Genomic DNA, 14,805 nt, shown 5'->3' with positions numbered 1-14,805 from the left:
CTAGAAAGCATGGTGGTGAAGCATAGGTATGCCATTAATTTATTACGACAGCCAGCCAGTTGGTTAAAATTACAAACAAATTTTGCAAAGAGCCCCCGGATGAATCAAATAGCCAAATTATAAATGATTCAGAGCATGAAAGTGAAAGCGCGAATAGTGAGTAGGTAGATTTGCTCTTTCAAAAGAAAAAATTTCCGAAGACCAGGGTCAATGAATTAGTTAATTTCTTATTTTTTTGGTTTTAGTTAAAAAAGTCTTTTCTTAATAATTATAAATAAAAAGATTCGGGCTAATTAATTCAATTTTGATTCCGCATAGTTAACTTAAAATATAAGCATAAATTGGATTATTCTCCCGTAAAAATGGCCATTTCAATAAACGATAAGTCGCACTCAGACTTTTTAAACGACATTAAAGTTCAATTTTACTTTAAATGTTGAAGTCAATCAAACTCATCTGGCCAGAACTTGGAAATAGATTTAAAAAAGTTCACGATTCTTTAAAGTATTATTCTATTAATTTAAAAGAACTTTAAATCAACATTATGGGAAGTTACTTCAACAGATGGCAGATATTGGAAGCGCTGTCGACCATCCTGGTAAGATGTGAATTAGGCTTCATTTTAGTTGGATTTCAATTAAATAAACTTTCTGAAAGATTATTTGAAACTTTGCCTTTGATCGAAGAAACTTCATCGTAATTTAAAAGTCTGACTTCGACAGATTATTTGAAGCTGGAATCGAAAATATATTGTTGCCGGAATTTGACGACACTAAAAAAGGCAAAAAATATCATCAATGTTACATTAATATAATCCACTTACCTAAGCACTGAGAAAAAGTCGTAAAAGTAAAATTGAAACCAATGAGGACAAAGTCACGTATTCGAATATAAGTGCACAGAAGGCTTTAATTGGAGAAAAAATAACAAATTTATTTACACCGATATTTGTATTTCTCAATAAAAATATTTTAGAGTTCTATCAGATCAATTAATCAAAAATATGAAACCATTTTTCAAGATTTTTGTTCGGAATTTCAGGAAAAATGTATATTAATCAAAGTTGGAAAAAACAAAACCATTGAAGCTGTAAATTAAAATAAATATGTTTTAGACAGATGAATATTACAATCACTTGGACAAAATAGTTGATAAAAGCGTAATATATTATTAAATAAATAAATCCTTAAGGAATCCAGCACTGAAATGCTTACAATCAGAGACCTAGAAGAGAATAATATAGATACAGATTATAACACTCTAAAACGCATTTAATTATAATTTTTCAATAATACATGACTACTCTATTTAACAAGGTTACTATTAATCATACTCTTTTTGCATTTTGAGGCTAAATGATCAACAATTATAACCTTATTTTTTAATTGTTACACTGTTTCTGTTTACCATTAATTATGCGAATTGTCAAGCTGACAGAGTCTCGTGAAACATTTGATTTTCTAAATTAAGAAGATACGAAGTCAACAAAATAACCATACCTTTTATAACAAATGTTCCAGCTAAAGTTCTACAAGAATAAATTAAAATGCATTAAATACTCCCAAATTTGCGATATTTGGTTCCATCATTTTGCGGCGAATTTTAGAAAATGGAAAATTTCAAAATATAATCAATAATTTGAGTGTGAGCAGAACTGTTTAAAATTTAAGATTTATGTTCTGAAAGCAAGAAAGAAATTAAAGATAGCTAAGTTAATTAAAGGCCTCACGAGACACCCGACCAGCCTCGCGAATGGCGAAGCCGTTCCCTCGGATCACAGCAATCGACAGACGTTCCAGGAGCCAAGAAAACTCTCTTGGATCGTGACTAGTCCTTGAAATCCGTCGACCGAGCGAGCGAAGGAAGCGGAGTGTCTTGGGACCGAAGATCCCGGAGGACTCCACGGCAATTGGAGTAAAGAGCAGCGAGTTGGAGAGGTGGCCGTACTTGAGAATCTTTCGCTCCTCGGCCTGCCTGGAAGCGTGCCCAGGATTGGCGGCGGACAGAGCGAGATTTCCCAGCGAGAACGTGTCCGAGCAGGTAGAATCCCAAATAAGGGATTTCCCCTGCTCGTAGGGGAAGGCTCGTAGGGGATATCGAAGATAGACAAAATTAACTTTTCTAATTGAAGTACAGTGCGTTTTCAATTTAACGAAAATTATTTTCGTTGGTGATCTGGATGTTGGATAGAAACAAGTTGAAGGAACGACGAATATCGGAAAAATGGCGTTGGTCGTTAATGAATGCGGAACTCTCCTGGTAGATAATACCCTTCTTAATGAGTGTCATGAGACCGCCTCCGCGGCCGGATAGTCTGTCCAGTCGTTGCATGTGATAGTTTGGAAATTGTGGGGATCTCGAGGATGTGGTCAGTTTTGTTTCCTGGATTACACCAACTTCAATGTCGTGTTTGGTTAAAAAGGAGTTTAATTTGGTTGCTCTTCCGGTAATCCCATTGATGTTCAGTTAAAAAATGAGATGTGTTCTTTAGGGCTAAGATTAAGTTCCACGTCCACAGAGATGACAAGAAGAATGAGTCGGGAGAACGAGGTCTTCAGACCACGTCCACAGAGATGACAAGAAGAATGAGTTGGGAGAACGAGGTCTTCAGAGAGAGCCGCCCCGGGCAGAAAAAGGCCACGAAAGGATGACCAAATGCTCAACCAGTATGTAATGTTTATTTATTTATTTATTTACCCCCGGCCCCTTCAATTGAAGGAAGCCGGTGGCTAACAAGAACGTTAGGGCCAATGTCGGACGCTCCCAAAGATCCCCGATCGTGATCCGGTGTTCCGAGGAAGTAGAGGCGGGCCTGGACAGGAGAAAAGGTCGTTGAGGGAATAGGAAGGGGTTATTTCACCAAGACCGATTTTTATGCGATAATCGTGTAGGCCAGTATGGTGGCCACAGCGGAGACGAGCCAAGTTCACTCGGGCTTCTCTTGAGAGGGAGGATTCGATCTTATTAATTGGCGGCGGAAGGCGTCCCAGAAGCTTGTTTATTCCAAGACATCTGATTGCCCTCGTAGCCACCAGGTCGTGAATCCCCTTCTGGTTAATGTCCGGAGGGGATCGTATAAGCTTGCGGACTTTGTCCGCGAGGGTCGGAACTATTCTCCTGTTGTTAGTGGAGTGCCAGAGGAAGTAGCCAGGGTGATTTAGGGTTCGGCATTTGTCAAGAAATTGCAGCCCGAGCATTTCAAAATGGTCACTGATTGGAAGGATTTTCGATTCCCAATGTAGGTGGTCGGTAGGTGTCGTTTTTAGACAGCCGGTAATAATTCGTAATGCTGAGTTTTGAGTTCTCTGAAGTTTTTCAAGGTTTGTATTAGATAAGCAGGAACCCCAAGCAGGGATGGCGTAGTTCATAGTTGTTCTAATAAACTGCTTGTATACAGTTGTTAGACTTTCCTTATCCTGCCCAAATGAAGTCCCCGCAATAGCTCGGAGCACATTGAGTTTTTTCTGGGATTTTCCACAGATATATGAAACATGTTTCGAGAAGGACAAACAGCAATCAAATATCAGACCCAAGATTTTGGGGGATTTTTCAACTGGGAGTGGAGTGTTGTCTAGGAATAGTTTAGGCTCTAAGTTGAACTGACGGCGGTCAGTTGTGAATAGCGTAACAGATGATTTGGAAGGAGAAGGTTGAAGAAGATTGCATTTCAGCCAGGACGAAAGAGTGTTCATGTGTTCCTGCAGAAATCCAGAAGCGGTGATTATGTTTTGGTGGCGGGAGGCAAAAATTAAGTCATCAGCGTAGGAGAGAAGTAGAGTATTATTGTTCGTCGGGATATTTGACAGATGTAAGTTAAATAAGGCAGGTGAAAGGACCGAGCCTTGGGGAACTCGTTAGGCAAGTATTTGTAGCGTGAGTAAGAAGACATGATTGTGGTGCGACCAAGACGCCCAGAGAGAAAAGAGAGTAGCCATGACTTTATTTGGTGGGGGAATTCCGTATCGGTTATTTTCCTACACAGAACGTGTCTTGACGTTCTGTCAAATGCCTTTTCAATGTCGATGGATGCAATAATTGTTCTTTGAGGTGGCTTATGATTGTTAAACCCATCCGCAATGAATTGTGTCAGTTTTGAAAGATGGGTGGAAGTGGAATGCTAAGAACGAAAGCCATGTTGAGATTCAGCAAATGGGAGGAAAGGTTTTATGATGCTCAATACAACTCGCTCTGTTATTTTTGAAACCACTGAGATCAAAGAGATAGGTCGAAAAGAGGAGGGGTCAGAGGTATCACGATTTGGCTTTGGGATAGGGATGATGGTAGATTTCTTCCAAAGCATAGGAACCAGACCATGGTTGATCGAGTATTCGATTAAATTGGTCAGAGCCAGAAAGCCATTAGGACCCAGATTTTTTAGGTGGTGGATGGCAAGGCCATCAGGACCTCTGGCGTTAGAATTCCGCGAGTTAACAACAAGTTGCCTGGTAAATGATTCTGGGATGTTAATATAGTCAGTAGAATTGTCATTTGACTTATAATGTGATTTTCTTACGAAACGGAGATCCTTTGGGGTAGGAAGGTGACTGAATTTTGCATAATGGCGAATTAAGATGTTGGCTTGATCCTGGAAAGATAGGACAGATTTTTTGGTCGAGATACCGGTGGCATGTGAGAGGGGACATGTTTGCCTCGTGTGAATTTTCTTGGGGGTTCTCCAGAAAGCACGGGATCCAGTATTTGGGGTTATTGAAGTGATAAAATCATTCCATTCGTCAGTTTTATGTTTCTTGATTAATTCGTCAATTTGTTTGTTGATTTCTGCTAGGGATTCTCCATTTCCATTGATAGAAGTCGTCGATTTGATCCTCCTTCGTTTTTTGAATAGTTCAATGATAGGTGGGGGGAAGTGGAGGCCGTGATTTCGGATGAAGCCGCGGGGAATAAATTTTTTGTCCGCAGAAAGAAGTGTACTAGTAAAGAAAGCAACGGCAGCGTCAAATGATTGAATGGAGGAGCAAGAAAAATTACTGAATATACGTTCAGTTTCACTCCTGAACGAGTCCCATTTCCCACGTTTGTAGTTAATGTAGGTCTTCGTAATTCTCTTCTTTACAGGGTGATGGTTTATTTTGATTAGAATAGGATTGTGGTCCGTTGGTAGGTCGTACAGAACTGTCCATTTGGCGTCGAGGGCGATGTTTGGGGAACATAAGGTAATGTCAGGAGAAGTGTTTGAATCTCCAGGTCGCATTGCACAGCGGGTGTGTAGAAGAGGGTTGTTTAGAGTGATCAATTCTTCCGCATCCGTTGTGATTTGCTGGCCACGTTTGTCAGTTTTGTTTGTGGATAACCAGAGAGGATGGTGGGCGTTGAAGTCGCCACATAGAATACAGTTTTCAATTGAAAAAAGAGGCAGTAAGTTCGGTGTATAATTGGGAGCACATGACGAAATCGGGGGGATATATGTGTTAACAACAGAGTAACATATCTTGTTAATGTTAATTTGAATAGATGAAATTTCGGTAAATCGATCATTAGTTAAGAGAGATTCAATGTTGGCAGTTGAGTCTGCAAAGGGAATGGCCTCGTGAATGAGAGTAATGAGACCACCGCCAGGCTTTCCAGACTGGCGGTCACGACGAATGGTGGAATATCCCTTAAAACGGGGGGTTTGGGATTTTGGAGTAAGTTTGGTCTCTTGAATAAGAGCTATATCAATAGAGTTCGTGTGTAGAAAGTAGCGTAGGTCATTGCATTTCTTGGAAATCCCGTTGATGTTCAATTGAAGGATGGTTAGTGTTCTAATAGGCTCAGGTCCAGGGTTTTGTTCCACATCTCCACACCGAATCAACAATAGAGTCAGGGAACGTAAGCTTGGCGCTCGTCCCGTAGCCACTACCAACCAAACCGTTGACAGGTTGGTTGGCAAGGGGGAAAAATTGGTTCTGTTTGTTGCTGATGTGAAATCAGCATCCAATCGTCTCCACGAGAAGGTGAACCACATGACGATCACGAGAAGGTGAACCGTAATGTTTATTTATAAATGATAGCCAATTTAATCACTTTTTAGGAGCTTAATATTTGTAACAACCATGAGGAAAAAAAAACTATTTAGTACCCGAGAATCCAAAAAAAGTTTAAATGAATTTTTTCAGGAAAACAATAATGTAAGTCAGCAAGAAGCCTTAACTCAGTGGTTCTCAAACATTTTTGCCTTGCGTACCCCTGCCATCTAAATAATTTTTCGCGTACCCCTTATCGATTTGTTTTAAAAATAAGAAAAAAATTATTTAAATAATGAGATGGATGGTGTTGTTTCACATTCTCAAGAACATTTTTAAGTTCAAGAGGCATTGTCTTCACAGCTAGAGCATAAAGATGCAACATACAGTAAAGATGTTTTACATTTGGATTGAGAGATTGTACTTTACTTCGGAAACCAGAGTTACATCCAAGCATAGCTTGTGCTCCATCTGTGGTGCATGCACTAGATTTTGCCACAATAGATTTATTATAAATACAAAATCAAAAATGTACATTCTGTTTCAAAAAACAATTAAATGCATCAAAAATATCAGAACCTTTTTTGTTTAAAGGTAAGAAATAATTGAACAAAAATTCTTTTTTAATATTTACCATATAAATATATCGCACATCTACGAGTAACTGGGAGCATTTTGCTACATCTTCATCCAATTAAATTGAATTATGTTTTCTGGATAGATCTCGTATTCGTTTATTGATTGTATCATTTGAACATGGAATTTTTCCAACAATATCAGGCTTAACTGATTTATTTATTTGATGGGCAAGTAGTTAAAATTTTAAGTTTTTATGGCCCTTTCGAATGCGGATCTGTAAACAGAGTTAATCAATTTAGATTTACCGATGGAAAAAATGCCATCCCGTAGGAACGTTTCCCGTTTCGGCCGTTGAGGGCCGAATGCCTTAAGACAAAAAAGCCTGCTAACTCAAGGGATCTCCCAACAAAGTTTTTTAACGCGGAGTGGCTAGAAAATCTACCCGCACTCCGTGTATAAGAAAGCATAAAGTCCACTAAAGAAATTAACTTCCTCAAAACGACAAGCATAGGAGCGGCTCTATTTAAACCGAGAACAAGAGCGGTCACGAAATCTAACAACTCAAAATATTTTTACGAGGGCAAAAGAATCGAGTTGATAAGATCGCGGAAATCGTAAAAAGAAACAAGGAACACGGAGAAATCAAGTATTTACAGAATCGGATTTAGATTTCCTCGAACCGCAAAGCAGTTTACAAAGTCATTGCAGTGAAATTGGATGTTCAGCATGGAACTAAAACCGAGGGAAATTCCATAATCGATTTTGGACAGGCCCTCAGGGGCAGTGAAACAAGAAGAGGATCGCAACAAGATTGTAAGTTTTTGGATAAACAAAGAAATTTTCGAGATTTAATATTTCAAGGGCTAAAACATTTTTTATAACAAATATTTGTCACTATAATTATAAGTATTTTAAATAAAACATATTTAAAATATTTGTGTTACTTATATTTATGGGCTTCGGTTTATCAAAGCTTCCGTTAAACAAACTAATACACAATTTAAAAGAAATTAATCAAGTTTTTAATAATAAAGTCAAGTCAAGATTGAAAATGATTTCTGGGACAATATATCATTTGATCTTCCAGTCAACTTTAACGACTTGCTAGAATCAATCAAACCCGAGGACGTACGCACACTGCGAGATACAAAACCTCTCTTACTTTCAAACCTCTTTGATTTTCTATTGAAAACTCTATGTAGTTGTAAAGAAAACATTTTAACAGACAAAAATAAAACAATCGGTTTTTTATTGTTGTTGACTTGCAGTAATAAACTCGATAAACATTCTGGTTAGGATTCTCCCTTTTATACACGAAGACCGAAAGTGGAGAGATTTTTTCTGGTCTCAGACTGTTCAATACAACCAAGTATGACCTGTATATATTAGTAGTGCGAACAACCTTACGGTGTAGCCCTACTAAAAACTATAACTGTATATTCCCACTCTTTATTTTTGATAGGAGCTGATATCTCTGCCAGAATTTACAGTCCAAGACAACCAGGAATCGGTTATTTGAGAACTGACGTTTATTTAGCAGGATTCAGTGAAGGAAATGGTGCATGCATATTGCAAGGTCACCAATTCTCAAATGTTGGAGCATCGGAGTGCTGTACTCGTCCTTCTCATGACATTGCTTTCTGAACATTTATACGAATTGGAGGACTGTTAAGGTTTTATTACTTATTCATAGCCTCTTTGGAGGCCTCCGTCAACTATAAGTGGCTTAGACAATTCGAGGGAATTTGTCAAATTGAGTTTGTTTTTCTGCTTATTAGATAGAAATACAGGACAGAGAATATTCTTGTCGCTTCTCTCCACAATTTTCAGTACAAACTGCACACATGGTAAAGAATATCTGAAAATTGGCCAGAAACTGCACTTCTGGCGTCTCAAGTGGTATCTGCTCTGGTCGATATTCGTCTGACTGACGAAAATAAGCTGGAACTCAATTACTTTGCCGAAATAGTGGCCACAGTTGACAATTGCATGGTTTTGGGTTGTCCTGTGCTCATTTGGCAGGACATTAACGCAATCGCCAAACGATTCGGAAACCTTTCATCCAAGCAGTACAAATCAGTGTTCTGGTATAGTTCGAAGGAGGTTTACTATCCGTATGAGTTCATTTACATTCTCTGGATGTTCTGCTATCTCAATAAGGTATATTCCTTAATGATAAATATCCTGTCTTTCGTGGCTGCTTTTCTTACCACGGAAAATCTTTATCCGGTCATCTCAATTCTGTTGAGGTCAATTCGACAGGGGACTGGACGTGAATTTAGACTGAGTTTAGTCATTTTTATACCGATAAAGGAGGATCGGCTACGCTTTGCATTCAACTGTTGGTTATTCTCAGTGCCGAAAGACCATTTGCAGTACTATTAAACGCAGATAGTTCTCCTGAGAATTCATATATGGACGTCCTGATATCGGTTTAATATTATAAATGTATTATAGACCCTCTACAACTGTGCCTTTGTGGGGTATGTGCAGCAGTACGAGTTTATCGACTATGTCACCACAGTCCTAGTAAATAGTAAGTTTTTTGTTGTACTTGTAGTTTCTCCTTACATGAAACGAATTAACGACTCCTCGGCCACTAATCTGATTATGATTATGAAGGTGTCCTCATCTACCATTCATTCTAGTCTACTGCCACTCCTTGGTTTCTTTTCAAAACTAAACATAATCATGTGGCACTTATGAACATTGTTGAGGCTATTAATAACATTCTGGCTTTCCAGTCTGCAGGCAATGCTGTGCTGATCCACCGAATTATTAAAGACAAAGAGGCTTTCTTTGCGGTCCAGAGGCTCTCCCCTGTCAATGCAGAGTATGTGCATTTTTAGAAGACACTTTAGTACTGATGATGACAACAAAGCCTCTTTTTCATGGAGAAGCGACAAGGAATGGGTAGTCCTTTACATATATTTTTAAGTTTTACTCTTGGCACGATCAATTGGAGTTAAATCAAATTATAACCGCCATTGATGTCTTGTGCAAACCCATCGATTCTTTTTGTGCCAGAAGGTGACATCACCCATTGCATCAATTTAAAAGGCAAAGTACAGATTCTAATGCTATTGTGTCCTACATCGATTCGGGGACCCTCGTAGGACTACTCCCAATGCCCAAGTCTTTCAGGGTCCGTCGGTTTATTATGAGTGAATACGACATCTCATTGCTACGGACTGAGCTGTGGATCTCAATATACATCACTCCTGATCGCCTACCAATCTGGATGGACACAAATATATCCCTCTTTTACGTGGAAAGTAAATAACACAATAATTGGCTTATTTGAACTGTTATTTGTTCCAACGAGTTTTCCGAGAATTGTCCTCCTCCACATTGGGTGATGTATAGGCCACAATCTTTTCTTCGGAATGAGTAGCTGGCACAAACTTAGACCGATATTGTGACTGAAGGTTAAGAATAATAGTCTAACCATCAATGCATTCTTGACCGTCCGATACCTCAAATCCTGTATTTCTTCAGGAAGTTGTGCAATATTTTGGCCCAGTCCGGCCGTGCCTATCGACTCGGATTTTTTATAGAATTTATTTTTAAACCATTGATTCTATTAGAAGATGGGAGTAATCATTACTTTATTAGCCAATTCGAGGATAGATTGGGGGACAACCTGGTTAGTACTCTCAAGTTGGCGAACAAGATGCCCACAAAACTCTTTATCCTTGTTTGTAAGGAGCGTATATGCCGTCCCCTTTTCACCTAAAACGTATTTTCACAGTACTAAACCCGCCCTTCCTGTCCGTCCACACCGATGAGTGTGAGTGTCAATATTACGAGCTGGTTCATAGTTAATGACTGTGCGGATGTGCGGGATGTCGAGTCCCCTGGCAGCTACATCAGTCGCCACCATAACCGAGTATTTCCGAGCTCGGAATCCCATTATTATATCATTCCGTTCAAACTGAGTCAAGTCACCGTGAAGCGAACAAACTAATGTCAATTCATAATGTACCATACCATCTCCATAATTTAGTTTGAGTTTATCCGCCAAATACATACAGTTCTGTTTTGTAGTCACAAAAATAAGCACAGTTCCGACTAGAGGTAGTGAGAAAAGAAAACAAAACTGCTCATTAGGGACACAATTTTTGATCTGAGCCAATTCCATTTCTCTTCTTCGGATTGCACAAGATCCACAATTTGCAGAATATCTTGATTGATCTAGCACTAGCCAATAAAAAAACAACCTTCCCAGCAGACTCGCCGTGTAGTATTCTCACATGATCTATTAATATATCACGGGCTAGTTCCTCCGTTTTCCGGTTGATGGTAGCTGAGAACAACAAAGCTAACAAAATTATATTTTTACCTACCTTGTCTGTCAGGACGAACATTGTTGACGATTGAGCGGATCTGGGACTCAAACCCGAGATCAAACAATCTGTCCGCCTCGTCAAATACCAAGAACGTAACTCGCCTAAGATTAGTCGACTTTTTTTTCACCAAATCAATTAACCGTCCCTCATTATAAGTCTACTAATTCCAAACCGGAGTACAAATTACAACTTCTACTCCAACTTGACACGCCTTTTGCTGTTCCCACATACTTCCTCCCCCATATGCACACACAACACGCACACCATACGGCTTACCATATGTTAAAGCCTCTCGATGCGTCTAAAGTACATATTCTGACATTAAGGGCTCACTTGCTGGGCCAATTCTCGCGTAGGACACACAATCACAGCGATTGGTCCATCTCCAGTATTTACTGGTTCCTTTAAAATTGAAAAATAATTCACACTTGGTCAGCAATATGGACAACCATCGGCCAGATGAAAGCCAGCGTCTTCCCGCTTCCAGTCTCTGCAATTCCAATAACGTCACGTCCACTCAAAACGGCAGGGATCCCCTAAAAATATATCTCAATCCAAAACCTGGCTTTGAATAGCTGTGGGAACCGAAAAGCCTGATTTACGAATACAGTCAATCAGTTTTGAGTCAAATCCAAAATGAGCAAAGGAAGGCGCAGGTCTCGGAGGATCAAGTCCAACAACCTCCCAATTATAAAAGTGCTCAACCTTGACATTCAATGCTCTCCGTAGATCCTCGACTTGTCGATCGGTTAAATCTTGAATGTCGTCCGCCTGATTGTAGAAATTCCTTTTAAAGTTCGAATAATGGATTTTAGAGTGGTCGACGGGGGGCAGTGGGTCTATGACCTCCTGCCATGTTAGATTGCTTTACTTTTATTGCTTTTCCGACAACGTTGCCTTCCTCGTCATATTCAAAAGGGTCTTCTTCTCCAGGGATCTCATCGTCCCTGTGCTCTGACATGAATCGAATGTATTCCTCGTGTTCGTGCTCGTTCTCAATGTCCTCTCTCGTACCCCTTCAATAAAATTGTCACAATTTCAACTTGTTAGTATTTCTTGGGCCTGATTTTTCCTGTTTTTTTAGTTGTTCCTGTTTGATTAGAATAAAAATATGAACAGTGATGTTTTCCATAAAATTATCCAAAGGGTCATATTCCGTGTCATTGTTACTGACTATATTTTCAGGGTCTGAAAAGGGCTTAATCACGTTTTTCTTTGTTTGCGGAGAGGATATTTGATCAAGTTGTTCATTTATATCTTGAAAGTTTCTTTATTTGAATAATTTACCTTTTTCTTTATTTATGAGAACTTTCTTTCGTTTTACGGAAAATGAATTGAAATTCATTGTGATAAATCACTAATACACCAAATTTAAACAAATGTAATTTTATTAAAAACATTCAAAAATCAAAAATTAAATAATACAAATCCTATAATTAATCAAAAAAGACATGTATGACTTAAATATTTGTTTAATTTTGTATTAAAGAAAAGCAAAGCAATTTTGGACACATTCTAAGGATGGATTTGTATGCACCGGCAAACGCCGCTATGGAGGACTATTTCAAAGCTGGGGGCCATCGTTTCCGTGGGCGACCAAGAAATACTCTGAATTATTTGAATTACCCGACTTACAACAAAATATATTGAATTACCCGACTTACACAGTTCATCGTCTGCGTAATATAGAAAATAACAAAAAATTTTCAGAAATAAGCTAAAACTTGTAGGGCACAGATGTCTAGGAAAACCTACGATCTTCTCGAAACAAAAGGCTTCACTTGCAATCGTGTTGCTAGCGAAGACAAGCAAATACTATAAAGCAAAAAAGTTCCACAAACCTTGTCAAATCTTTAACCTCCGAATATTCTTCAAGTTTGTCTCCGAAAGTTTATAATGAGTTTAATGTTTTTAGCGCGCGTCATGTGGTTCACCTTTTCTGGTGGCGCCGGATACAGTCCTAAACGGTATCTAAAAAGAACCATTTGCTCCCCGCCAACCAGAGGACTTCCCCCTGGACGGCATCTTCTCAACGTTGGCACTTACTATCGATTGTTGCTGTTGACCTCAGGTGACGTGGAACAGAATCCCGGTCCAAAGCTAACAATACAATGCCTGAATATTGACGGGATTCGAGGAAAGACGGCGGAACTTGCCAGTTTTTTGGAGGAGAACCGAATAGATATCTGTCTTCTCCAAGAGACGAAACTTTCGAAACGGATCCCTACTCCTCTTTTTGCTGGATACGATGCACTACGATGTGACCGCGAGTCGGAGCATGGAGGGGGTCTACTGACCCTTATAAAAAGAGGAATAAAATATTTCGAGAATCCCTTACCGTATACAAGCCTAAAGAAGGACTCCAACACCGAAATAATTGGAATCTCACTTATGACCTCCTACGGAAGACTTGAAATCGCCAATGTCTACGTACCTCCCCCGGGTTCATGCAAGAAGGGCTATCGTTTTGACCTATCAAGCCTTGATAAATTGGATAACTTACTCTTATGCGGAGATCTGAACGCGAAGCATCCCGCTTGGTTCAGATATCAGACTGCCGATGCCAGAGGAAACCTTTTGATATCGCAATTGCAGAAGTTAATAATCCTTAACAACCCAAAAAAGAACACTCGAACACCCTACAACTCTAAGGACACGAGGACATCGCCAGATCTATCAATCTGCTCACCTCGGCTTTCCCCTATCATCAAGTGGTCGGTCCGCTATGATCTCCGAAGTGACCACCACTCAATGATAATGAGAATGAACTGTTCTCCACATCTCATACTGAAACCAAATTATTTCTATGATTACAAAAACGCAGATTGGAATGCTTTCGCAAATTACGTCGATTCAAGACTCCAGAACTTTCACCCTAAGAATTTTTCTTCCTTGGACAGGGCAGTGGAAAGCTTCAACAAAACTATCATAGATGCAAGAAATTTGATTATCAGAAGAGCATGTATAAGAAGTGGGAGCTCAAAATATGACTCAAGAACGAAAAAATTAATCAGAGAAAGAACCAGCCTCAAGAAAGAAAGTATCGACCCAAAGTAATCATCGATCGAATCAGGGCTCTAAACATGCTTATTACGAATAATACCAACCAAGTCCAAAGGAAGAAGCTCAGCCGAATCTCTAGAGCCATGAATAAAAAGCCTCTATTTCGGCCATGTGGACGATGTTGAGACGCTTAAAGAATCCTGACGAGCGTAAAACAGAAACATATCAGCTCAATCTAAACATTTTATGAAACACTGTGTCAAGATTAGTCATATTCCTTATAAAAAATGAACTCACAGTCAAGATTAAAATCAAAGCCATCCAAAAGGCCCCCGACGACTTATTTTCTTCCTGAAGAGGTGTCTGAAACAATCTCGAATCAGAAGAAAACAAACTCATGTGGACCGGATGGAATTCCGCTTATTCTACTAAAACACTTGGGCCCTGTTTCAATAAATGCTTTAACCACGATCTATAACACATCATTATTCACGAACTCTATACCGAACTTATGGAAACTATCAAAAATCCGGCCAATATTAAAACCTGGAAGACCGAAAAACGACCCCGGCTCCTATAGACCAATATCCCTTATATGTGTGCTGTCAAGAATCTTGGAAAAACTGGTTCTAAAACATATTCGCCCTTTCCTCCCACAATCCACATTTCAACATGGATTCAAGGAAGGATTGTCAACGACCTCCTTCCTCACCACACTAACAGATTTCATAAATGAAGGACACAAAAAGAAGAAATTGCAGGAGAAATCAATTGTATGCACTATCGACATTCAAAAAGCGTTTGACTCCGTCCCAAGGAAGATCCTAATTCAAAAGATATTTGGTACAAATATTTCTACACCTATGAAGCTATGGATAGCGAATTTTTTGAGCGGACGTCGTGGGAAAGTG

General features: G+C 39.3%; 1 protein-coding gene across 1 annotated transcript; it reads left to right on the top strand.

Annotated features, from left to right (window-relative positions):
* The first annotated feature begins 12,814 nt into the window (after nucleotides 1-12,814).
* Nucleotides 12,815-13,948, top strand: LOC115229065. Its single transcript, XM_029799490.1, has one exon. It carries the CDS (start codon nucleotides 12,815-12,817, stop codon nucleotides 13,946-13,948), a length of 1,134 nt encoding a protein of 377 aa, XP_029655350.1.
* The last annotated feature ends 857 nt before the right edge of the window (nucleotides 13,949-14,805 follow it).

The sequence above is a fragment of the Octopus sinensis genome, unplaced genomic scaffold (genome assembly GCF_006345805.1).
Source record: "Octopus sinensis unplaced genomic scaffold, ASM634580v1 Contig11667, whole genome shotgun sequence".
In the NCBI taxonomy this organism is placed as follows: domain Eukaryota; kingdom Metazoa; phylum Mollusca; class Cephalopoda; order Octopoda; family Octopodidae; genus Octopus; species Octopus sinensis.
The sequence above is the reverse complement of the archived record's forward strand: the minus strand, read 5'-3'. Positions and strand labels throughout refer to the sequence as shown.